The following is a 26,338-nucleotide window of genomic DNA, read 5'->3' as shown; positions in this document are numbered from 1 at the left end:
CTCTCTCTCTCCCTCTCTCTCTCTCACACACACACACACACACACACACATGATTTTGAGATACACAGTATACTGAGAAATGTTTAAGAACTCAAGAGAGGCAGGCGTGGTGGCGCACGCTTGTATTCCCCGTGCTTGGGAGGCAGACAGGAGGATCATGAAGGTTCGAAGCCAGCCACGCACTGGCTTAGGAGACCCTATTTCCAAATAAAAATGTAAAAAATAGGTCTGGGAGCGTAGCCCGGAAGTAGGGCTTCCAGGAACCCCAGTACCAAACAGGTCTGAGAGTGTATCCCAGGCCAGGGATAGAAAGCCTCTGGGTTTCATTCCCAGCACCACCAAAAAAAAAAAAAAAAAAGTCAGAGATGTAACCCAAAGGTAAAGGCCCTGGGTTCTATCCCCAATATCCCACAACAAAAAACTGTTCCTAGTAAAGCTGAGCATAGTGGCACATCTCCCTCATCCCAATACTCTGGAGGTAGAGATGAGGGCCTCAAGTTTAAGACCAGCCTCAGCAACTTCATTAGGCTATCATTAACTTAGGCACTGCTTCAAAATAAGGCCAGGCGTGGTAGTGCATGCTTGTAATCCCAGCTTTAGGAGGCTGAGACAAGATGATCGTGGTTCATGGACAGCCTCAGCTACTTAATGAGTTGCCCTTTGCAACTCTGAGACCCTGTTTGAAAATTAAAAAAAATACAGCCAGGATGTAGCTCAGAGGTATAATGACCCTGGGTTCCATCCCCAGTACCACTAAATAAATTTTAAAAATATAACAAGAGAATATAACTAGGCACAATGCCCCTGAGTCCAAGCTCCCTCCCCTCCAAAAATACAAAAACCAATTTAAGAACCAAGTGTTATGTAGGCATGCCTGTAATCCCAGTACTTACAAGGCTGAGACAAAGGATCACAGGTTCAAGTATAGCCTCAGCAAGTAATGCCCCTGGGTTGTTCCCAGTACCCCCCCCCACAAAAACCTTAGGATGTAAAACTTGGCCTAGTAATCTTTCAGCTGAATAGATAAAATCCATACCAAAGGTTTTCCAAAAGTTAAGTCACTATCAAGAGACTGATTCAACAAGCTACTGGATTGTTTAAAAAGAATGATCAGGCCGGGCGTGGTGGCGCACACTTGTAATCCCCGCGCTTGGGAGGCAGAGACAGGAGGATCGCGCAGGTTCGAAGCCACCCACGCGCGCTGGCTTAGGAGACCCTGTTTCCAAATAAAAATGTAAAAATAGGTCTGGAAGTGTAGCCCGGAGGTAGAAGGGCTTCCAGGAACCCCAGTACCACAAAAAAAAAAAAAAAAAGAACAGAAACAAATCATCACAAATAGGACTTTTTATTTGTCACTATTAAAAATCTGGACTTTTAAACAGATTCTTGGACTGGTGGTTCATATCCATCAGCTCGCTCAACTTTAGCGCCTGTCTCATCCCCAGTAGCTTTTCCAGAACTGCTACCTTCACCATGAAGCTCCATTAGTTTTCCCACTAAAATAAAGGAAAATTGTATTAGTTATACCATTTCTCATCTTTAAACAGTAATGTTCACTATTAATAGGCAAGACAGAAGGAGCTGGCGTGGTAGGAAGCTAAGACAGAACCACGTTCGCGAGCAGCCTCAGTCACTTAGGCTTTGTTTCCAAAGAATTAAAAAAAAAAATCAGGCTAGGGTACGTGTAGCTTGGAGGTAGAATGCCCCTGGATTCAACCCCAAAACCAGCCCAAAGGGGGAGGGGGCATCTGGCCTTAAAAAAAATCAACAAGAGCTGGGTGTGGTGGTGCACACTTGTAATCCTAGCACTTGGGAGGCTGAGATAGGATCACAGTTCAAGGACAGCTACTTAGTGAGGCCCTTTGCAACTCAGTGACACCCTGGTTCAAAAAAAAAAGTAAATAGGGCTGGGGATGTAGCTCGAAGGTAGAAATGCTCCCTAGATTCCATCCCCAGTACCGCATAAATTAAAAAAAAAAAAGAGACAGGATAGTGCATACCTGTAATCATAGTACTAGTAAGGCTGAGACAGGAGGGGTGCAGGTCTGCAGCCAGCCTTAGCAACTTAGCCAAGACCCTGTTTTCAAAATAAGAAGTACAGCTGAGTATCATAGCGCATACTTGTAATCAAGGCCGAGTGAGCCCAAAGATCTCAGGGTGCAGAACCTCAGCAACTCAATGAGGCTGTCAGCAAGTTAGCAAGACTATTTCCAAATATAAAATAAAATAGGGTCGGGGGTGTAGCCAAGAGGTAGCATGTCCTTGGTCAATGCCCAGCACCACAGAAATAAAAACGATTCTTTACTTACATTCAAACTTGGGTTTCTTCAGCATTTTTACTTTTCTAACGAAGACGTCATGAAGAGGATAAATAGACTGGCAAGCCTTTTCTATGTCCTTCCCAATGCTATCTGGAATCCTGCAAACCAGTAATGGTAATTAAAACAGGTCTGGTTCTCACACAGGGAGATAAGCCATTTCCTTAAATGGAGAGAAACCTCAGAGTCCATATAAACCTCGTTCAGCTCGACAGTAAGGGTAGATCATCAGAGACACAGCGGGCCAGTGGCAAAGTTAGTATTAGCTTTCTGGTCCAAGCCTTGCACGACTAATACTCCCTTTGTCGCCTGTACAGTACATGGGAACATCAGAAAATGTTAAGTTATCACAGGACATCAACTGGGACCGAAACATTTTCTCATCACTTATTCCCATGCACTTTGTAATTATAGGTTTTATTTACTCAGCATATTTTGTAAATAATGCAAAAACATTTCATCACCTTTAAGCCCCATTATTTGCTAAGACAGCGCTCACCCAAAAGATACAAACCCATCCATCACATTTACTCAGTACTAAGGATATAGCTGAGAGTCCCAGAGAAGATTTGAACAGAGGTCTGGCTCCTTGCCTAGTATTTTCCCTCATGTGAGGAATTACACACTCGGGGTAGTATGGTCAGAAGAAACACTTACAACTTATTGACTACTTCTTTTAAGTCATTTGTCTGCACCTCCCGGGTCATGATTTCCATCATCTTCTTCCGGATTTGGCGGACCTGTTGGTGCTGAGCATAAGAGGTCTTCCGTATCTGATTGTTGCGTTTTTTAGTAAAACCAACACAGAAGAGACGCAGCAAATAACCATCGGTAGTCTTGACATCAACATGAGCTTCAATCATAGTCTAGAAAGAAAAAGTTACTGTCAGATAACAGGGTTCATCCCCCCATAAACTCAGGGGCAATTCTACTTCTGAGCTATATCCAGCCCTCTATTTTCTTTTTTTGGCTTGTTTTTGTTCTTTTATGTTGTGTGTGGTGCTAGAGATTGAATACAGGGCATTCTATCTCTGAGCTACATCCCCAAGCTCAATTTTTTATCCTTTATTTTGAAAATAATAGAAACAAGGGTCTCTATTTATGAAAATATATTAAACAGGGTCTCACAGAGCTGCAAAGGGCCTAAGTAGCCGAGACTGGCCAGGAACTGATCCTCCTGTCTCAGCCATCCAAGTATTGTAATTTACAAGTGTGCACCACAACACCCAACTTCTTATTAGTTTGAAATAAGGTCTCACTACATTGCTGAGGCTGACCTCGAACCTATAGTCTTTTATCAACCTCCAAAATACTGGAATTACAGGCAGCACATGCCACCATACCTGGCTCAGAAAAATATCAGGTTTTATTATTTATTTTGATGGTACTGGGGGGCTGAACCCAGGGCTTTCTACCTCCGGGCTATACTCCCAGACTTATTTTATATTTATTTGGAAATAGGGTCTCACTAAGTTGCTGAGAGCCTAAGTAGCTGAGGCTGGCTTTGAACCTGTGAGATCCTCTAGTCTCAGCCTCCCAAAGCGCAAGGATTACAAGTGTGCACCACCACACCCAGCTCAGGTTTTAATGTTACAAAAATCTCGAGTTCTAAGAAAAAAAAATACCAGACTCAATGGTGCTGGCTTGTTATTGCAGGTACTCAGGAGGCTAAAGCAGAAAGATGGCAACTTTAGAGGCCAGCCTGGGCACGTGAGACTCTATCTCAAGTTTTTTTTTTTTAGAAAGGACAGAGGTGCTGGGCATGGTGGAGCACGCTTGTAATCCCAGCATTTGGGAGGCTGAGACAGAAGGATCACAGTTTACAGCCAGCCTCTGCTACTTAGTGAGGCCCTTCGCAACTCAGTGAGACCCTGTTTCAAAATAAAGAAAAAAAATAGGGATGGGGGTGTAGCCCAGAGGTAGAATGCCCCTGTTCTACACCCAGCACAACAAAGAGATAAATAAAATCTACAGAATTAACCACCTTGAAATGAATTTACCAACAGGTACTCTCAAGCCTTCACTATCCTTCACATCTAATAATACCAAGCCTTCTCCCTCCCTCTCAACTACCTCCCCTCCTGAATCCAGTATCACTATTATCTCAACTACATCCACATCTTTCACATAGCCATTTAAGTCTCTGACAGCCAATCCCAAAATATAGTCCATCCCTTTGCAAAATATAAAAAATAAATCCTAAGAGAGGATCCCTAGGAGCCTACCATATGGAAAATACATTTATGCTACAGAGTATGGTGGCACACGCTTGTAATCCCAAATTCAGGAGGCTCAGACCAGAGGATTACTGTTCACGACAGCTTCAGCTACTTAGTAAGGCCCTCCACAACTTAGTGAGTCCTTGTTTCAAAATAAGGAAAAAAAATAGGGCAGGGGATGCAGCTCGGAGGTCGAATGCCCCTGGGTTCCATCACCAGATCCGCAAAAAAAAAAAAAAAAAAAAAAAAAAAAAAAAAAAAAAAAAGCTTTTTATGTGTGTGGTATTAGGAAGCAAACCCAGAGGCATTCTACTTCCAAGCTGTTCCCTCTAGCTCCCATTCGTTTTATTCTTGTTTTGAAACTAGGTCTGTCTCACTAGGTTGCTAGGCTGGTCTTGAACCTGCTATTCTCCTATCTTAAGACTCCCAAGTACTGGGATTACAGGTGCGTGTCACCACGCACAGCTAGAGGCACATTTTCAAAAAACATTCCTTATTTTCTGAACTAAAGCATGGCAAGAACGAAATATTTCACAGCTAAACAACACTAATTAGTGGCGATATTGCCTAAACTTAAACCAAAAGCAGTGGCTAAGACTGGCCTGTCCTCTTGCATTTCGCAAATTATTATTTCTTTGTGGTACTGGGGAATAAACTCAGGGGCATTCTACCACCAAGCTACATCCCAGCCCTATTTTTTATTCTTTATTTTGAAACAGGATCAAAGTTTCAGAGGCCCTCACTAAGCTGAGGCCCGTGAACCTGCGATCCTGTCTCAGCCTCCCAAGTACTGGGATTACAAGTACTCGCTCGGCTTACATTTTTTTTATTTTTGGTGGTACTACGGATGGAACCCAGGGGCACTAACCCCCAGTCCAATTTTATTCTACTTTGAAACAGGGTTTCACTAAGTAGCTGGGTTGATCCCCAGCACCACAAAGAGAAAAAAAAATCTATCAATACAAATAGTCAAATATTTTCAGACATGAAAGGACAGAGCCCTAGGGGAATGTCAGAAATGTTATGGTAAAATCAGGACATTGTCATTTGGGACCGAAACATTTTGTCATCATTCATTCCCATATAGAGCACCTCTCAAAACTAGATACCTGAAACAATAAAATGATGCCCTAAAGCGATACTGTCTGCTGAGTGCATTCTGTTAAGCATGTTTACAAGGATCTTTTCTTTCATCTTCAATTCAATAAAATTACTTTTCTCTCCATCTCACAGGTAAAGTCTAAACCAAGTCTAAAGTTACTTTCCAAGAAAGTGAGAAAGGGAACCATGATTTTTAACCCTACCCAGAGGCTTTACCACTATTATGCTCACTGTTAGGAGTAATTGAGTAGACAACCTGAGCAACCCTTTCACTATAAATGTGCTAGGTTTTGAGGTCTCAAATTGCCTGCCTCCCCTGGTTATTTCTCCAACAAGTCCTGACTACTCCGATGCCACCCAATATTAAATCTTGGACTCATGGCCGGGCGTGGTGGCGCACGCTTGTAATCCCCGCGCTTGGGAGGCAGAGACAGGAGGATCGCGCAGGTTCCAAGCCAGCCGCGTGCGCTGGCTTAGGAGACCCTGTTTCCAAATAAAAATGTAAAAATAGGTCTGGGAGTGTAGCCCGGAGGTAGAAGGGCTTCCAGGAACCCCAGTACCACCAAAAAAATAAATAAAATAATGGTACTGGGGATTGAACTCGGGCACTCAACCTCAGAGCTACACCGCAGCCGTTTTCATTTTGAAGCAGGGTCCTGCGAAATTGCTGTGTCTACCTTCAAACCTGCACCCCTCCTGTCTCAGCCTCCCAAGGACTGGGATTACAGGAGTGCACTATCACACTTGCTTTGAAGTAAAATTAACAAGCTGGGAATATAGCTTTGTGGCAGCACACTTTCCTAGTATGCTTGACGTGGGTTCAATCTGGAGTACCACCACGGAGGGAGGGGAGTCATCCACAATTGCTCACCAGTCCGTAAGCTCAGAGTACCACCAACCAGTTAGTATTTAAGGATAGCAAGTAAACAGTGTAACAACTCCATTCCATGGCATGGTGCCTTCTTGTCATCAGACCAGGACACTGCACTCACCTGCCATTTTTTGACCATGGAACACATCTTGTCCCGTGTAAGATCCATGCCATGGAAGTTAGTCAGGCAGTTTTTACCCTGAACGTCCTCAGTGATTAGCTTGAATTTCCTAAATGCGACTTCATCATTCTGCAGATCAGCAAGGCTCACTTCAAACACACGACCCTTGAGGCCATCAGATGCAATTTCTAAAAAACAAAACATATCGCAATCCACATAACTACAAACAAACCTACACGAGGTTAAACAACTAGATTCATGGAAATTTATAGACCATGCTTTGTTACCAGATTCATCCAGTCACCAATGACTAACAAGACCTACTAAAATTTCAAAACTACCTGCACATTTTGTTAATAAATTCTGGAAGCACCAACTTGCTTCTACAAATGCAGTACAAAAACAGCAGACAGGACAAACCTACAACCAAGAGCTGACATGTGGAGTCTCTCATCACTGAATAAACTAATGGCCCAAGATGCCCGCTGCAATACACGTACCTCATGTTAAAGTAATACCCACCAAGCATTAAGATACTCACTAGTTCCTTGAGTCCTCGTGACTAGTGTTTTCCCAATATTTCTTATATTGAACATGGCCGGGGCTTTCACATCATACCAGTCTTTCTTAGAAAATGGATCAACCCTGAATGTTTAGGAGAAAAAAAAAAGGTTAAGTCTCACTAAAAGCCACGTGAATACTGCGATTTTTAAAAAGCTTCCTTTCCTAATATCACCTCCCAGCAAAACTTCTTCTAAGTTTTGTAAGAGCTGACCTACTTAACACTGGAATAAGCTACTTTCCACGCAGTGAGGTGAGAGCATCGTAAAGCTAGCTCTTCTCCGGTCCCACGGTGCAGTCCAGACTTGGCGTCTCCGCCCTCCTGCCCGTCGGCGCCCCCAGCACACATGGCAGCTGCAGTGACAGGCGAGCCTGTGGGCGCAGCCGGCGCGGGGAACGGGTGGACCGGGACTTAACGTCCTGGACGGCCACTCGCCAGGCAGCACCAAAAAGCCGCGGGGTGCGGGGCGGGCGACCCAAATGCCCGCGACGCCGAGTGGCGGCAGCCTCGCGAGGCCCAGGAACCCAGGAAAGGCAGCGCGCCGCCGCCAGATCGGACCCGCAGCGGCCCGGGAACCAACCCGCCGGCGCAATCCGCCCGGCATCCTCGCCATCCAGCCCACGCGGCGACCTAAACCCCGCCCGCCGATGCCAGCAGGACCCCAACATCGGGGGGCCCTCGGTAGTGGCCACTCACACTTTCTTCTTGGCTCCCTTCTTGCCGCCTTTAGTAAGGCGCTTGTTCTTGCCGACCGCCATGGTGCCGCTGGGAGAGCCAAAAGGGCGGAAGCGCAACTCGCGCGAGAACTTAGGCGTCCGGGGCGGGACGCGCCGTCTACGTGACCTTTGAACCTTAGCCCTTCCGGCGTCGAGAATATCGCGACGACACGCACAGCGCTCCTCCGACTCGCTGCAGCAGCGCCCCCGTGTGCGAGGAGGCCGCGCGGCACCCCGGCTCGCCGCCCCCCAGCCGCGGATCCGCTTCCGACGCCGGCAGGAAGGAAGTGTGCGAGAAATACGCCAGCTCGACCTGCCAGGCCGCTTCCCGGGAGCGTGGGTTTGAAATTTGCTATGTGAACAGCAAGTCCAAGTTCAGATGCTGGTTTCAACCATTTCCAATATGATCTTGTTCTGTCTTTCCTCTTTTTTTTTTTTTTTTTTTTTTTTAATCTTAGGGGCATTCTATCCCTGAGCTACACCACAGACCTATTTTGTTTTTATTTTGGAACAGGGTCTTGCTAAATTGCTGAATCTGGCCTAGAACCTACTATCCTCCCGTCTCAGCCTCCTGAGTACTGGATTACTGGCGGGCCTCACTACTCCTGGCTCCCCATGTGTTAAATGGGGATATAGGCCGGGCGTGGGGCCGCACGCTTGTGATCCCAGATTCGGGAGGCGGAGACCAGAGGGAGCGGGTTCGAGGACAGGCTCAGCTACTTAGCAAGGCCCTCTGCAACTCAGTGAGACCCTGTTACCAAATAAAATATAAAAGAAAAATAATGTATAAAATAGGTCTGGGAGTGTAGCCCGGAGGTAAGCCCCTGGGTTCCATCCCCAGTACCACCAAAAAAAAAAAAAAAAAAAATTGGGCTGGGGGTGTAGCTCAGAGGTACAATGCGGGGAGGGAGGGGGGAGCAAAAAAGGGGATCCTAATAAGGTTGGGCGGCCTCACGAGGTTGTTAGTAGGAAGAAATAAGTGTAACTCCTACACCTGCAATCCCAGCTCCTTGGGAGGTGGAAGCAGGAGAACCACAAATTCGAGGCCAGCCTCCACAATTTAGAGAGATCTTGCCTCAAAAAATAGAAAGGTCCGGGCATTGTGGCGCACGCTTGTAATCCCCGCGCTTGGGAGGCGGAGATCCTGGATCGCGCAGGTTTGAAGCCAGCCTCGCTGCCTTAGGAGACCCTATTTACAAATAAAATATAAAAAATAGGTCTGGGAGTGTAGCTCCCGGAGAAGGGTTCCATCCCCAGTACCACCAAAAATAAAAAATAAAATAGAAAGGGTTGGTGGTGCAGCTCAGAGGTAGAGCGCCCTGGGTTCAGTCCCCAGTACCACAACACACACACACACACACACACACACACACACGATATGTTTTGATAATTTTTCTTTTTTATATTTATTTATTATGGTACTGGAGATGGAATCCAGGGCATTCTACCTCCGAGCTGCATCCTCAGCCCTATTTTTTATTCTTCATTTTGAAACAGGGTCTCACTGAGCTGCAAAGGCCTCACTAAGTAGCTGCGGCTGGCCAGGAACCTGCAATCATCCTGTCTCAGCCTCCCAAGCACTGGGACTACAAGTGTGCACCACCACACCCGGCGTGATTTTTTTATATACATATTTTTGTATTAATTTTGATTTTGAAATTACTACATTCAAACTATCTCGAGTGCAATAATTTTATTTATTTATTTTTTATTTTTTTGGTGGTTCTGGGGTTCCTGGAAGCCCTTCTACCTCTGGGCTACACTCCCAGACCTATTTTTTATATTTTTGAGACAGGGTCTCTTACGCCAGCGCGGCTGGCTTCGAACCTGCGCGATCCTCCTGTCTCTGCCTCCCAAGCGCGGGGATTACAAGCGTGCGCCACCACGCCCGGCGATATTTTTTTAAATAAAGTAAAATCTGCATTTTTTTTTTTGTAACTAGTCACCCCCATCGTTTTCTCTTTTTTCTTTTCTTTTCTTACTTTCTTTTTTCCACCTATCTGTAGGAGTTGAACAGATCTGGCCCCTGGAAAGCTTCTGGCCCATACAAGTTTGGAGCTCAGCCAGTGTTGAGTTCCTTCTTTAACTTCTCCTCTAGGGGGTGGGGAGAACCTGTGACCAAGCTGGAAACCAACCCCTACTCACAAATTCCACAGCAAGCTTTTAAACCTTTTTTTTTTTTTTTAAGAAATCATAAAGTTTAATTATGGTTCAGAAAAAAATGGAATGAATAGCTTTCTTTGGAAAAAAAAAAAATAGCCAGGCATAGTGGTGCAGACAGGACTCTCACCAAATTGCCGATGGCCTCACTAAGTAGCTGAGGCTGTCCTCGAACCATGATCCTCGGGTCTCAGCCTCCTGAATGCTAGGATTACAAGTGTTCGTCACCACACCCAGCTCTGTGTTTTTTGGGACCAGGTCTTTCTACATTGCCCAGACTGGCCTGGAACTGGTGACTCACCTGCCTCAGTCTCCCACATAGCTGGGATTATAAACATGTGCCACCATGCCCAACTAAATTACCCTATTTTCAGCCAGTCGTGGTGGCCCACGCGTCGGGAGACAGAGACAGGAGGATCGCGGTTCGCGGCCAGCCTCAGCTACTTAGACCCTGTTTCAAAATAAAGAACAAGCCGGGCGTGGTGGCGCACGCTTGTAATCCCCACGCTTGGGAGGCAGAGACAGGAGGATCACGCAGGTTCAAAGCCAGCCGCGCGCGCTGGCTTAGGAGACCCTGTTTCCAAATAAAAATGTAAAAATAGGTCTGGGAGTGTAGCCCAGAGGTAGAAGGCCTTCCAGGAACCCCAGCACCACCAAAAAAAAAAAAAAAAGAACAAAATATAGGCCTGGGGGTGTAGCTCGGAGGTCGAATGCCCCTGGGTTCCATCGCCAGACCCTCAAAAATAAAATAAAAGGCAGGGTGTGGTGGCGCAAGCTCCCAGCATTCGGGAGGCGGAGACCTCAGGATGGTGGTTGCTGGACATTCTCAGCTACTTAAGTGAGGCGTTTCACAACTCAGTGAGACCCTGTTTCAAAAAATAAAGAATGCCGGGCATAGTAGTGCACGCTTGTAATCCCCGCGCTTGGGAGGCTGAGACAGGAAGATTGTGCAGGTTCGAAGCCAGCCTCAGCTGGCTTAAGAGACCCTGTTTCCAAATAAAATATAAAATAGGTCTAGGAGTGTAGCCCTGAGGTAACAGCTCCTGGGTTCAATTCCCAGTACCATACAAAGAAAGAAAAAGAAAGAAAGAAAATGGGGCTGGGGGTGTAGCTCAGAGGTGTTCAGAACGTCCCTGGGTTCCATCCCTGGTACCACAAAAAATAAATAAATAAATAAATAAATGACCCTATTTTCTATGCTGGAAATGCAAAAAAGTACCATTTCCAGTCTGATTATAAAGATACATATGCCTATGCCGGGCATGGTGGCACGCTTGTAATCCCAACATTCAGGTGGCTGAGACCAGAGGATCATGGTTTGTGGACAGCCTCAGCTACTTAGTGAGGCCCTCAGCAACTTACTGAGATCCTGTTTCAAAAATAAAGAATAAAAAATTGGGCAGGGGATGTAGCTCAGAGGTAGAATGCCCCTGGGTTCTATCCCCAGTACTGCAAATATATATATATATACACACACATACATAACACACACACACACACATATACCTGATAGCATCATGGGGGAAGCTTCTAATCCCAGTGATTGGGGATTCTAAGGCAGAACCTTTCTCAAAATAAAAAATAAGCCAAGCGTGGTGGCGCATGCTTGTAATCCCCACGCTTGGGAGACGGAAAAAGGAGGATCACGCAGGTTTGAAGCCAGCCATGCTGGCTTAAGAGATCCTGTTTCCAAATAAAAAAGTATAAAATAGGTCTGGGAGTGTAGCCCAGAGGTAGAAGGGTTTCCAGGAACCCCAGTACCACCAAAAAATAAATAAATAAAAAACAAAATGGACTGCAGATGTAGATCAGTGGTAGAGCAACCCCTAGGTTCAATCCCCATTACCACCACAAAAAAAATAATAATACACATGTAACCCAAATGGCTGAGAATAAACACAACAAGAAATGCAAAAGCTGGCTGGGGATGGTGGCTCACGCTTGTAATCCCAGCATTTAGGAGGCAGAGACAGGATGATCACGGTTAGTGGCTCTTTGCAGCTCAGTGAGACCCTATTTCAAAGTAAAGAATAAAAAATAGGGCTGGGGGTGCAGCTCCAAGGTAGAATGCCCCTGCGTTCCATCTCCAGCACCACAAAAAGAAAAAGAAAAAAAATGCAAAAGCTGTAAAACATGCACTAGGCTCTACCAGAAAATCTCAGAAATGCACACAGTGGTAACAAGGACTGTTTGCCTAGAATATGAAGTTCCTTTCAGTCGTGTTTGTCTTTTGCTCTGAGTTTAAGGATGCACATGAACTCGGTGTGATTGAAACCCCCCTTTTGCCCCTAGGTGCGCCCCTGCAGCTCATCCACGTCCTCATCCGCCAGCCTGACTGCCTTCTTGTCAGCAGCTCTCTCAGGTAACCCTCCTGGATGGGACCAGGTGCTTCTCCATCAGTGAGCAAAAGCATTTCTGGCATTTGGATCTTCAGGATCTGCCACTGCTCACCACACACTGCGAGAAACACAGTGACCGTGCTGGGCCTGGAGCCTCGTGGGTCACGGCATCCAGAGCCTCATTAGCTGGGGCTTTCCTCCAGGAGGCAGGCATAGCACACAGATCTTCCCTGTCCATAAAGCCATCTCTGTTGTAATCATGTTGAAGGCCTCTGTGAACTCCTGAATCCGTGTCTGGTCCTGCATGTCAGACGCCTTGGACATTCTGTGCCGAGGCATTCTTGGTGTCTGGTCTCTGCCCTTCTGCTCCATGTGAAATGGTCAGATGCCTGCACAGCTGCAAGAATCCCAGCATCTCAGCAAAACCCTTGCTGCTGCTGCTGCTACCCAAGCTTTTAAGGTTTATGGTCCCTTCGGTCTTTCAGGTCTCTATCACCTAGCCTCTACCCCAGCCTTCTGAAGCTTCCTAAGTCTCTAGTCTTATCCTAAAATCCCTTAGTAACCACAAGAAATCCCAGTTGCCTATTGGATAAAGCCAAAGTCCTTGTTTCACAATATGAATATACTTAACATTACTAAAGTGTACCCTTAAAAATGCTTACGCGAACAGCTGGGCGTGGTGGCGCACGCTTGTAATCCCAGCACTTGTTAGGCTGAGACAGGAGGATCACACGGGTTCGAAGCCAGCCTCAGCTACTTTGTGAGGCTCTCAGCAACTCAGTGAGACCCTGTTTCCAAATAAAATATAAAATAGGTCTGCGGGTATAGCCCAGAGGTAGAAAGCCTCTGGGTTCCATCCCCAGCACCACACACACACACAAAAAAAAAAATTAAGCGAGCCAGGCAGTAGTCCCAGTACTTGAGAGGCTCATAGGTTCAAGACCAACTCAGCAACTTAGACCCTGTTTCAAAATTAAAAATAAAATAGAACATGGGGAATAGTTCAGAGGTAGAATGCTTCTAGGTTCAATCCTCAGTACCACACACACTCAAATAATGGCTAAGTTGATAGATTTTATGTTTCTCATCACATTTTTTTTTCTGAAAGTCAAGGTTGGGGATATAGCTTAGTGGTAAAGCATTTGCCTGGCATGTGCAAGGTCCTGTGTTTGATCCCAAGCACCACATACAGAAAGCATTCTTAGCTAAAAATATCCATATCTAGCCCCATTTATTTCTTTTCCTTGCCACGTTTTATTTTATTTTATTTTATGTTTTGTGGTACTGTGGATTGAATTCAGGGGCACGCTACCTCCAAACTGTATTCCCAGCCCTATTTGTTTATTTATTTTTTGTTATTTATTTACATTTTTATTTGGAAACAGGGTCTCCTAAGCCAGTGCGTGTGGCTGACTTCGAACCTGCGCGATCCTCCTGTCTCTGCCTCCCAAGCGCGGGGATTACAAGCGTACACCACCATGCCTGGCTTTGTTTGTTTGTTTGTTTGTTTGTTTGTTTGTTTGTTTTGAAGTACTGGGGATGGAACCCAGGGTCGTTCTACCTCCAAGCTACACCCCCAGCCCTATTTTTTTATTCTTTTATTTTTGAAACAGGGTGTCACTGAGTTGCAAAGGGCCTCACTAAGTAGTATCTGAGACTGTTCATGAACCACGATCCTCCTGTCTCAACCTCCCAGATGCTGAGATTACAAGCGTGCGTCAGCACACCAGGCTCCTATCACTAACTTGCAAAGTTGCTGAGGCCACCCTCGAACCTACGAACTTGCGATCCTTTTGTCTCAGTCTCCCAAGTACTGGGATTCCATCGAGTGCTTCCATGCCTGGCACCTCATCTCTTCTTTCAGTAAGAAATTGGCACTCTGACAGAGTGCCTGAGGACTGCTCCCTGAAGACCTGGCGCCCGTGTGAGTCACTACAGACTAAACGTGTCCCTGTCTCACCGTGAGCAAGGGGCACACAGGGTGACCTGGTTCTTCTTTGTGCCACATCACTTAGCACAGAGTAGCCCCTCAAAATATTGTTGAATGAACAAATAACAGGTTACTTGACATGGTTCATCTTTTAGACTTTGTGGGTCTGTCCAGACTTTCAAAATAAGAATCATTAGGACTATACTTTTTAAATTTTGTCAAACAAAATCAAGAAACAACTTCCATTTACTATCATGGCATTTCATTTTAAAGTTATATTTCCCAGCCAGGTGTGGTGGCACACACTTGTAATTCCAGCATTTGGGAGCCTGAGACAGGAGGATCCGGGTTCACAGACAGCCTTGGTTACTTAGTGAGGCCATTTGCAACTCAGTGAGACCCTGTTTCAAAATAAAGAATAAAAGATAGGGCAGGGGGTGTAGCTCGGAGGTCAAATGCCTCTGGGTTCTATACCCAGACCCGCAAAAAACAAACAAACAAACAAACAAATGAAAGTTATATTTCCACCAGACATGGTGTTACATGCCTGTAATCCCAGTATTTGAGAGGCTGAGGCGATTAGGAGAGAGAATCACAGAGCTTTTTGTGTGGGTGGTTTTTTTTGGTTTTTTTTTTGTTGTTGTTTGTTTGGTTTTTTTTGCGGGTCTGGTGATGGAACCCAGGGGCATTCTACCTCCATGCTGCATACCCAGCCCGATTTTTTAAATTCTTTATTTTGAAACAGGGTCTCACTTGGAGGATCGCACAGGTTCGAAGCCAGCCTCAGCTACTTAGTGAGGCTCTCAGCAACTTAGGTCTTGTTTCCAAATAAAATATGAAATAGGTCTGGGAGTATAGCCCGGAGGTAGAAATCCCCTGGGTTCCATCCCTAGTAACACACACACACACACACACACACACACACACACACACATTAACCTAGGTTTTTCTTTTTTTTTTTTTTTTACTTTGAAACAGGGTCTTGCTAAGTTGCTGAGGCTGGCCTTGAGTCTGCCATCTTGTCTTAGCCCTCCAAAATACTGGGATTAGAGGTATATATCACCAGGCCCAGCTAGAACAAGGATTCTGAAGTCAGGCCTGAATTCGCATCCCTGCTCTCTCACTAGCTGTGTGACTTTATACTGTCTCTGTTTCCTCACCAGTCACTGGGAGTAATACTCGTGCCCTGTGGTTATTGCAAGATTTAAATAATAGAGTGTACTTTAGAACACAGCTTAGCATATAGTGGGCACGCAATAGCCTTAACTTTCCTTTTCTCTTTCTCCCCAGAATAAATATCAGACTTCATATCTAGCTTTCTTTCAGCGGCCCACTCCGCCATGTTAGCGCTCTCTGCCTCTAACCTTGTGAAATACTGGGTGTCACTGCTCCCGGAGTCACCATCAGAGCCCACCCCAGGGTGTGCTGTGATTGGCAGTCAGGAAAAAGAAACTTGTTCCAGGAGACGGAGCAGGAAAATTGCGAAAGAAACCGAGATTAAATCTACACCTGAAGCTGGACTGAGGCAGGGTATCACACATTCAAGGACAGTCTTAGCAATTCAGCTGAGTGAGCCAGGGTATTCTACCCGTGAGCTACACCTCCAGCTCCTGTGTGTGTGTGTGTGTGTGTGTGTGTGTGTGTGTGTGTGTGTGTGTGTGTGTGTTACTGGGGGTTGAACTCAGAGGTATTCTACCTCTGTGGTACACCCCCAGTCCTTTTTTTGTCTATTTTGAAGCAGGATCATATTAGATTGCCAAGAGTCTCTCTACGTTGCTGAGGCTGTCCTTGAAGCTACTATCCTCCTGTCTCAGCCTCCCAAGTACTGGGACTGTAGGTGTGAACCACCACACCTGGCTGCCTCCAGTCCTTGTTATTTTTTATTGTGAGACAGGGTCTCACTGAGTTGCTGATGTTAGCCTCGAACTTGCAATCCCTGTCTCAGCCCCCTGAATAGCTGGGATGACAGGTATGCACCACCATACTCAACTAATTTAAGCTTTTGATCACACTGGGCATGTTGGCGCATCGCATGCTTATAATTTCAGTACTTGGGAGGCTGAGACAGGAGGATTGCAGGCTTAGGACAGCCTCAGTGAGTAGTGAGACTCTCATCAACCTAGTGAGACTCCTTTTTTTTTTTTACGGTTCTGGGAATGGAACCCAGGGACATTGTACCTCCGAGCTACCCCCGGCCCTTCTTCTTCTTCTGTGTTGTTTTTTTTTTTTTTTTGTCTTTATTTTTTTTGAAACAGGGTCTCACTCAGTTGCAAAGGGCCTCGCTAAGTACCTGAAGCTATCCACGAACCGCGATCCTCTGGTCTCCTCCTCCCGAATGCTGGGATTCCAAGTGTGCACCACTAGGCCTGGCCTCAAGACTCTTTCAAAATCAAAATAAAATAGGGCTGAGGATGTGGCCCTAGGTTCTATCCCCAGTACAAAAAAAAAAAGAGAAAAGGTTATCATTTCAGGCCTTGAGCATATTCCAGCATTCAGGGCAGTGTTGTATTTTCAGGAACTGGTATTTATTATCCAAGTCATATTTAATGTTCGGATGCAAAGTGTTTTGTCTTGTTTTATGTTTGTGGTTCTCGGGGTGGAGCCCGAGGCCTTGCTGAGCAAGTGTTCTACCTCCAAGCGACACCCCTGGCCCAATAATGTGGCATTTAAATGTGCAGCTGATTCTTCTGAGCACCTTGAGAAATGAGCTCAAACCAAATTTATCTTTTTCACTCCTGTAGTATCACACAACCTCATTTTTCTGTTCCTATTCCTGTTTCTGGATTTCTCCTTCCCAATAATTGCTAAAATGAGAAGTGGTTGAAGTAATTTAAGCCTCTTAGGTACACCAAAAATACAACTGAGAACACAGGTTGAAGCTTTTATTAGGTTTTGACAATGGAAAAGAAAATAAGCATTGTGGAAGCCCTGGCCTTGTAGTAGAATTGTCGGTGTGACGGTTGACTTCTTAACTTAGAAACTCAAGATCAGCAGAAAAGAATGTCAGCAGACGTCAGTCAGAGGCAGGAACAGAGGATTATTTAGGAAAGTAAGAAATACACGTTCAAGGGAGAATGTGGGCCCTCTTGAGGGCAAGAGAGGCACCTTTGGGACTGTCTGGCTCTTCTTTTATAGGGTCTTAAATGAGGGGTGGGCTAGAGGAGGTCCGTGAGGGTGACCTCAGTCCAGTAGTCCCGAGGCAGTTCCTGGTGGTCTGGTCATCCTGAGGGTCCTCGGGCTGATCAAGGTCTTTACTGTCTGATTAACAGGTAAGCTGGAGAGTGTCCTAAAGTACAGGTTTCTCAAGATATCATATAGAGCTTGTTAACAATGCACAGGACAATTATAGTTTTGGGTTTTTTTTTCAGTTAATTCTAGGATCTACAAATTTCCCAGGAATTTGGAAGAGACAGAGCCTAGGAAAGAGAACTGGTTTTGAGAGAAAAGGTTGAAGCACTTCAGCACCAGGTGTTTGTTTGTTTGTTTGTCTGTTTATTTGTTTGCAGTACTGGGAAAGGGACCCAGGGACATTGTACGTCCGAGCTACAACCCAGCCCTATTTTTTATTTTGAAACAGGGTCTCACTGAGTTGCAGAGGGCCTCACTAAGTAGCTGAGGCTGTCCTCAAACTGCGATCCTCCTGTCTCAGCCTCCCGAATCCTGGGATTACAAGCGAGTGCCACCACACCCAGCCAGCACCAGGCTTTTATACTAAAGTTATATTTTACTTTTCCTTCCTGTCTGTATCTTTTCTACCTATTTGTTTTGTAACCCTACATAAGCATTATTTATACTATCTCTCTTAATCACTCTTGTGCTTGGAATAGTGCTTAGGTAGGATGATGATGGTGGTGATTTGGCGCTAGGGGCTGACCCTGGGGGCATTCCAACTCCAGTCCTTTCTATTTTCTGATTTGAGACAGGGCCTTGCTAAGTTGCCGAGGGCCTTGCTTACCCGCACTCCTCCTGTCTCAGCCTCCCAAGGACTGTGATCGCAGGTGCGTGCCACCCCGCCAGGCTTAGGTAGAAGTATTAAAGGAGGGAATAAGACTCAGTGGTTTCCTGACTTGTCCCAAATCACACTGCTGAGGGAGCAGAGCTGGGATTAGAAACCAAGTTTGAGCACAAAGACTGAATATATTTAAACATGCGACAAAATTGCTAGAGATAGAAAGGAACAGTGGCAGTAATGAAAACCAATCCATAAGGAAAAGGTAACAAGTATACAACAGATCACCAGAACACACAAAGCAAAAGGAACATAGCTGAAAGGAGAAATGTTCTACAGCAGTAGTTGGAAAGTTTTTTGTTGTTGTTGTTGTTGTTTGTTTTGTTTTGTTTTTGCGGGTCTGGGGATGGAACCCAGGGACATTCTACCTGCGAGCTACAGCCCCTGCCCTATTTTTTATTCTTTATTTTGAAACCGGTCTCACTGAGTTGCAGAGGGGCTCACTAAGTAGCTGAGGCTGTCCGCGAACCGCGATCCTCTGATCCCAGCCTCCCGAATGCTGGGATTACAAGCGTGCACCACCACGCCCGGCTAGTTGGATAATTTCAGACTTTGAAGGATAGAAGGGAGCCGGGCACGGTGGCCCATGCAGTACTGGGGATCGAACCCAGGGGCACTTTACCTCCGAGCTACACCCCCTGCCTTATTTTTTATTCTTTATTTTGAAACCAGGTCTCACTGAGTTGCAGAGGGCCTCACTAAGTAGCTGAGGCTGTCTGTGAACCGTGATCCTCCAGGTCTCAGCCTCCCGAATGCTGGGATTACAAGCGTGCGCCACCACGCCCGGCTTCTTTTTTTTTTTTTTAAACAGGGTCTCACCAAGTTGCAGGGGGCCTCACTAAGTAAGCTGAGGCTGTCTGCAAATCGCAATCCTCAGGTCTCAGCCTCCCGAATGCTGGGATTACAAGCTTGCGCCACCATGCCTGGCTTCTTACATGTTTTTTAAACAAGGTGTTTACAGTCTTTACTTTCTTTTTTTCGTTTTTCTTTTTTTTCTTTTTTTTTTTTTTCGGTGGTACTGGGGTTCCTGGAAACCCTTCTACCTCCGGGCTACACTCCCAGACTTATTTTTTATTTTTATTTTGAAACAGGGTCTCTTAAGCCAGCACAGCTGGCTTCAAATCTGCGCGATCCTCCTGTCTCCGCCTCCCAAGCGCGGGGATTACAAGCGTGCGCCACCACGCCTGGCTACGGTCTTTACTTTCTTAGTTGGGCCTAAGCCCAACTTAGGCAACAGCTGTCATGTATTGATCATTTGCTAAAATTATCATTTGTGAGTTATATACACAGTATTTTCTATTTAGCTTACAGTCATTTTTATAACCCCCAGGTGTATTACTTCTGTCCATCTTATGATGAATAAATTAAGGTTCAGATGATTAAGAAACTTGCACATCTGTGGTCCCAGTACTTGGGAGGCTGAGACAGGAGGACCACAGGCTCAAGGCCAGCCTCTTAGCAACTTGGTGAGACTCTGAGCAATTTAGAGAGTCCTTGCTTTAAAACGAAAGAAAACAGACCAACCAGAGGGCGGGGTGTAGGTCAGAGGTCGAAGGCCCTGGGTTCAACCCCCCAAAAAGAACAAAAGCCGGGCCTGGGGGCTCAGCTTGCAATCCCAGCCTTGGGAGGCTGAGACTGGAGGATCGCGCAGGTTCTCAGCCAGCCTCAGCTACTGAGTGAGGCCCTTTGCAACTCAGTGAGACCCTGTTTCCAAATAAAGGATAAAACATAGAGGTAGAAGGCCCCTGGGTTCCATCCCCAGTACCAAAAAAAAAAAAAAAAGGAAGAAAGTTGTTCTTAAGGGAAAGGGGACTGGCTTCACACCTTATTCCAAAGCCTGTGTGCTCTTAAGAACAAAATAAAGTTAAAATAAACAGGTTGCTTTTGCTGCCCTGATCATGTGGTCGGTGTAAACTTAGTAGCTTTCTGGGAATTCAAACATATTTATTTTAATAATTCATTTGGAGACTTAGAGCATTTTTATTCATGAATAGTTCTGTGATTGTGCGTGTGTGTGTGTGTGTGTGTGTGTGTGTGTGTGTGTGTGTGTGTTAGTGGGGATAGAACCCAGGGCCACTCTACCTCTGACCTATACCACCAGTCCTATTTTTTATTTTTTATTTTGAACCAGGGTCTCACTGAGCTGGGGAGGGCCTCACTAAGTGGCTGAGGCTGGCCAGGAACCTGAAATCCTATTTTAGCCTCCCAAGAACTGGGATTAAGAGTGTCAGCCCCGCGCCCTGCTCTCTTCTCCGAATTCTGGTCTGAGCCAGGTCACATCTCTGAGGTTGGGTGTCAGGGCTTCCAACAAAGACTTGGACTTCCATTGAGATAAGCCTCGGAGGGCCGGGGTGGGCCTGAGGCGTTTGGCCGTCCCTGGGGGACCAGCCACTCTGCTGATTGGGCTGGGGGTCACTCTGCCGTCCTCCCGAGAGCCCACGGCAGCGCCTCCTGGAAGGGAGAGAAAAGGGGACCTGAGGGAGGCAGGTGAGGGCGACACCGGAGCCCGCAGGCCGCGCCTTACCAGAAGACTGTGTAGGTTCACGTTTCTCTTTTTGTCCACTGACCTCTTGTTCCTCCCGGGCACGTGGTATTTGGTGAACACCTATTTAAATGTTTCAACCTGGCAACCGCCCCACAGGGAATTAAGGTACAAGCTGTGTCCACCAAGAACCAACGTTAAAGGGAGGAGCTGGTCCTCTTGAGGCCAGCGGGGCGGTGGTGACGGTAATTGTGAGCAGTTCCCAAAGGGAAGACTTGGGACACGCAAGCTGAGGATCGAGCAGCTGCGGGGAGCCATGTGGGATTGGTACTGAGGGCGCCAGGGGTTCCTTATTCATTTACTTAGAGCAGTGTTTTTCTTTCCTTTTTTTTTTTTTTTTTTTTTTGGTAGTACTGAGTATTGTTTTGTTTGAGGGTCTGGGGATGGAACCCAGGGGCATTCGACCTCCGAGCTACGCCTCCTGTCCTATTTTTTATTATTTATTTTGAAACCGGGTCTCACTGAGTTGCAGAGGGCCTCACTAAGTACCTGAGGCTGTCTGCAAACCGCGATCCTCTGGTCTAGACCAGCCTCCCAAATGCTGGGATTACAAGCGTGCGCCACCACGCCCGGCTGTAGTACTGAGTATTGAACCCAGGGGCTCTCTACTTCCAAGCTACACTCCCAGGCCATTATTATTATTATTATTATTATTATTATTATTATTATTGCAGTACTGGGGATGGAACTCAGGGGCATTCTACTTCCAAGCTACACCTTCAGCCCTATTTTTTATTCTTTATTTTGAAACAGGGTTTCACTCAGTTGCAGAGGGCCTCACTAAGTAGTAGATGAGGCTGTTCACACACTGTGATTCTCCTGTCTCAGCCTCCCAAATGCTGGGTTTACAAGCGTGCGCCACCACGTCCAGCTAGTTTTTATTTGGAAACAAGGTCTAAATTGTTGAGGCTGGATTTGAACCTGCATTTCTCAGGTCTCAGCCTTCCAAGTACTGGGATTACAGGCACAGGCCACCACACTGGGCTAGAACAGTGTTTTTCATACTCCAAGTCAGATCCATGAGTGAGTTGTGAAATCAGTTTAGTAAGTGTCAGTCAGCACTTACTATGTATGTGTCCTGTTTGTTTCTTTTGAAGTACTAGAGCTTAAACCTAGGACTTCATGCTTTTTGGGCAAGTGCTCTGCCACTGAGTTATATTCTCAGTCCTTTTATTTTATTCATTCATTCATTTATTCATTCATTCAATTAGAGATTGAATTCAGGGACATTCTTTCTACCTCTGAGCTACATCCCCAATCCTATTTTTTATTCTTTTATTTTTATTTATTTGTTTATTGGTGGTACTCGGGTTCCTGGAAGCCCTTCTACCTCCAGGCTACACTCCCAGACCTATTTTATACATTTTTTTTTTTTTTAATTTGGAAACAGGGGCTCTTAAGCCAGTGCGGCTGGCTTCGAACCTGCGCCATCCTCCTGTCTCCGCCTCCCAAGCACAGGGATTACAAGCGTGCACCACCACGCCTGGCTATTCTTTTTTTTTCTTTTTTCTTTTTTCTTTTTATTATTTTTGATGGTACTGGGGTTCCTGGAAGCCCTTCTGGGCTACACTCCCAGAATTATTATATATATATATGGTTTTTTTTTTTTTTTTTTGAGACAGGGTCTCTTAAGCCAGTGTGGCTGGCTCCAAACCAGCACGATCCTCCTGTCTCTGCCTCCCAAGCATGGGAATTACAAGCGTGCGCCACCATGCTCGGCTTATACTTTTATTTTTAAACAGGGTCTCACCAAAGTTGTGGAGGGCTTCTCACTAAGTAGCTGAGACTAGCCACGAACCTGCAATCTTCCTTTCTCAGCCTCCCAAGTACTGGGATTACAAATTCTTTTTATTTTTTGAGGCAGGGTCCCAGGCTGGCCTCAAACTTGTGATCTTCCTGCCCAAGCCTCCCTAATAGCTGGAATTACAGGCATATACGCCACCACATCCAGCTGGGTCTCAACTTCTTAAACTTCCTTACTTCTTTCAAAAAAGGAAGGTTTAGGTGTTTTCCTGTCACAAAAGCAGCACAATTCATACTAGCCTGCTTACCGACAGGGGCACTGTGACTTTAACCTGAAAGATGCTAGTTGTAATCCTTGGACAGGGAATAGTCAATCCTCAGCTCTTATTTCTTGGTCCTGGTACTCTATTATCAGCTAATGCGGCCAGGCATGATGGTGCACACTTGTAATCTCAGTATTTTAGGAGGCCGAGGCAGGAGAATCACAGGTTTGAGGACAGCCTCATCAAGTAGTGAGACTCATCAACCTAGCAAGACCCTGTTTCAAAATAAAACACGTACACCACCACACCCGGCTGAAATTTATTTCTTTTCATAAATTAATTTTTTGTATTTACAAAAAGTCTTGCTTGTCACCGAGGGCCTTGCTAAATTGATAAGGCTGGCTCACATCTGCAATCCTCCTGTCTCTGCTTCCCAAGTACTGGGATTACAGGCATAGGCCACCCTCAGCCCTTCTTTTTATCCTGAAACAAGGTTGATGAGCACGTCACTAAATTGCTGGGGCTGGTCTAGAACCTGCAGTCTTGCTATCTCAAGTCTCCCAGTACTGAGACAACAGGTGTGCACGACCACGCCTGACTTTCCCATAGTTTAACCTAGGAATCTAGTGGTTGAATAAAATTGTACGCCCATTTCAGCTAATAATCTACTTTTACTTTTTACCTCATGGCCTGTTTCAGGGGGAAGAGATTTCAAAGCAGTCACTTTCAGTAACTGGGACTTTGAGTGGGTCTCTGGCCTTGCACCTGCTTTGAGCATAGCCAGGTTGCCCAGTTTCCCAGGCTGCTCACCTCATCCTGCCAGAAGAGGGCAGGAAAGGCAGGTGAGAGGGAAATGGATGAGGAAGAGCGAGGGTTCACCGGGACCTCTCTTCGGGCCTGTGGCCTGGTAGGATGCCAACTTCTTGCCCCAAAGCACCACCTCAGTGGAGTGTCTAGATCTCTCTTGACAGCGTTATCCAACTGCATCAATAAACCCTGCCCTACCTCTGAATTTTCTTGTTCTGTGACATAATAAATTTTCTTATTGTTTGAGTATTATTCATAATATGAATGGATTTTATTAATTATTTACCACTAAAGCATTCTAACTGATCTTCTGTACCACAATGCCACTTGCTAACACTGATTTCCCCAGATGCTGGTAACACATTTTCTTTAACTCAGCCTGTGTTTCCCATGGTAGAGAACCTTGTAAAGAATACACACGGCTCTGAACTTACCTCCTGATGCTGTGAGGGGGTTTTTGTTGTTGTTTTTGTTTGTCTCTGCAGTGCTGGGAATCAAACCTGGGCTTTGCATTTCACATTTATAAAAGTTCTTTCAGGTACCTAGCCCTCAACTCTTGTTAGGATTAGTTTATGCCAAAAGCCATCTTTTTTTTTTTTTTTTTTTTTTGTCAATAAGATCCTCCACTGTAGACTCAGGCAAGGTTTGATAATTTAATTATTTCCTTAAGCATATAAAAATTCCCAGGCACCTTGGGGATGTAGCTCAGTGGTAGAGCAAAACACATGTGAGTAACTGAGTTCCACCCCTAGTTCCATCAAAAGAAAGAAAGAGACAGAAAGAACAGAAAGAAAGAAAGAAAGAAAGAAAGAAAGAAAGAAAGAAAGAAAGAAAGAAAGAAAGGAAGTCAGCCTGGTGTGCAGGTCCTGCTTGCTGCTCATGCCTTGTATCTGCTCAGACCTTATACTTAACTTGGCTTAAGTTCTGAACTCTTTCTCTAGATTTCTTTTTTCAGTATTGGGGATGGAACCCAGGAGCATTCTAACCTTTGAGCTACACCCCCAGCCCTATTTCTTATTCTTTATTCTGAAACAGGGTCTTCCTGAGTTGCGGAGGGCCTCACTATGTAGTTGAGGCTGTCCGTGAACCACGATCCTCCTGTCTCAGCCTCCGGAATGCTGGGATTACAAGCGTGCGCCACCACGCCCGGCTCTAGACTTCTTGAATAGATTTTGGACCCCTTATTGCCCTGCTTCTTCTCTGTGCTACTGCTCCAAGTTGAAGGTGCTACACACACACAGACTTAGCTCCAGAGCTCTCCCGTTGCTTCACCCTCACCTGCATACCATAGTTTATTTTCTCTCTGTGTGTGTGTGTGTGTGTGTGTGTGTGTGTGTGTGTGTGTGTGTGTGTTGCTAGGGATTGAACCCAGGACCATTCTACCTTTTTTTTTTTTTTTGTGGGTCTGGGGATGGAACCCAGGGGCAATCGATTTCTGAGCTATACCCCTGCCCTATTTCCTTCTTCTTCTTCTTCTTCTTCTTCTTCTTCTTCTTCTTCTTCTTCTTCTTCTTCTTCTTCTTTTTTTTTTTTTTTTTTTTTTTGGTGGTATTGGTGTTCTTGGAAACCCTTCTACCTCTGGGCTACACTCCCAGACCTTTTTTTTTTTTTTTAAACAGGGTCTCTTAAGCCAGCGAGGCTGGCTTCGAACCTGCGCCATCCTCCTGTCTCCGCCTCCCAAGTGTGGGGATTCAAGCGTGCGCCACCATGCTGGCTTTTTTATTCTTTATTTGGAAACTGGGTCTCACTGAGTTGCAAAGGGCCTCACTAAGTAGCTGAGGCTGCCCACAAACTGCGATCCTCCTGTCTCAGCCTACCAAATGCTGGGATTATAAGCGTGCACAACCTTGCCTAGTTGACTCTATGTTTTTGGTAACAATTTCTCTAAATTGCTGAGAGCCTCAGCTAAATTTCTGAGATTGACTTTGGACCTGCAATCCCCCTGCTTCAGCGTCCCAAGTACCGGGATTACAGGCATGTGCCACCGTGCCCCACTTGCCTACCACGATTCCTGGGCCAGTCCTTCTTTAACTTTCAATATCTTCATGTTTATTTAAAGTGTGGTGAAGCTGAGCACAGTGGAGCATACCTGTAATCTCAGTTTTGGGGAGACTAAGACAGGAGGATCCCAGGTTTGAGGCCAGCCTTAGAAATTTAGTGAGATCCTCAGACATTCAGCAAGACCCTGTTTCAAAATAAAAATGAAAACAGCTGGGGCGTATCTCAGAGGTACAACACCCCTGGGTTCAATCCCCGGTGCCAAAATAAATAAATCAAGCATGGTGGAATGTATTTGTCTCAATCAGTATTTTTGCTGCCCTATCCTAGTATTTCAGTAAATCGTGAATTTGCAATCTTCCTGTCTCAGCCTTCCAAGTACTGGGATCACAAGCATGCACCACCAAACCCAGCTTAACAGTATTATTTTTAACATAGATTGGGGGCTGGGGTATGGTTCAGTGGTAGAGCACCTGCATAAGTACCTGACCACACAGCGGAGAGGAAGGAAGTTTATTGGCTTACAGCTTTTTGTAGATTCTAGATTAAGTCCATGTGATGCCAGGGTCTGAAGCTCAGGACATGGTGGTGGGAATGGAAAGAGGGAGAGTTCCTCACATTAGAGAGAGCCGCAAGGGG

The 26,338-nt window shown here is 45.7% G+C and overlaps 1 protein-coding gene across 1 annotated transcript; it reads right to left on the bottom strand.

Moving 5' to 3' along the window:
• Positions 1 to 1,299: 1,299 nt before the first annotated feature.
• Positions 1,300 to 8,247, bottom strand: RPS3A (ribosomal protein S3A). The gene is made up of 6 exons (XM_080697483.1): positions 7,889 to 8,247; positions 7,172 to 7,275; positions 6,631 to 6,818; positions 2,976 to 3,184; positions 2,310 to 2,419; positions 1,300 to 1,496 (listed from the first exon to the last, which is right to left on the bottom strand). The coding sequence occupies exons 1-6, from the start codon at positions 7,948 to 7,950 to the stop codon at positions 1,375 to 1,377; spliced, it is 795 nt and encodes a 264-aa protein (XP_080553609.1). The 5' UTR covers positions 7,951 to 8,247; the 3' UTR covers positions 1,300 to 1,374.
• Between the last annotated feature and the right edge of the window lie 18,091 nt (positions 8,248 to 26,338).

The sequence above is a fragment of the Muscardinus avellanarius genome, assembly GCF_963383645.1.
Source record: "Muscardinus avellanarius genome assembly, chromosome: 6".
In the NCBI taxonomy this organism is placed as follows: Eukaryota; Metazoa; Chordata; class Mammalia; order Rodentia; family Gliridae; genus Muscardinus; species Muscardinus avellanarius.
This window is presented reverse-complemented; position numbering and strand designations above follow the sequence as displayed.

Bases quoted from the DNA above. Each gene is read 5' to 3' on its own strand.
- RPS3A (XM_080697483.1), bottom strand. From the start codon at position 7,950: ATGGCGGTCGGCAAGAACAAGCGCCTTACTAAAGGCGGCAAGAAGGGA. The intron at 3,185-6,630 runs GTGAGTGCAGTG...TTTTCTTTCTAG, and splicing joins CCATGGTCAAAAAATGGCAG to ACTATGATTGAAGCTCATGT. The intron at 2,420-2,975 runs GTAAGTGTTTCT...ACTGGTTTGCAG, and splicing joins AAAGAAGTAGTCAATAAGTT to GATTCCAGATAGCATTGGGA.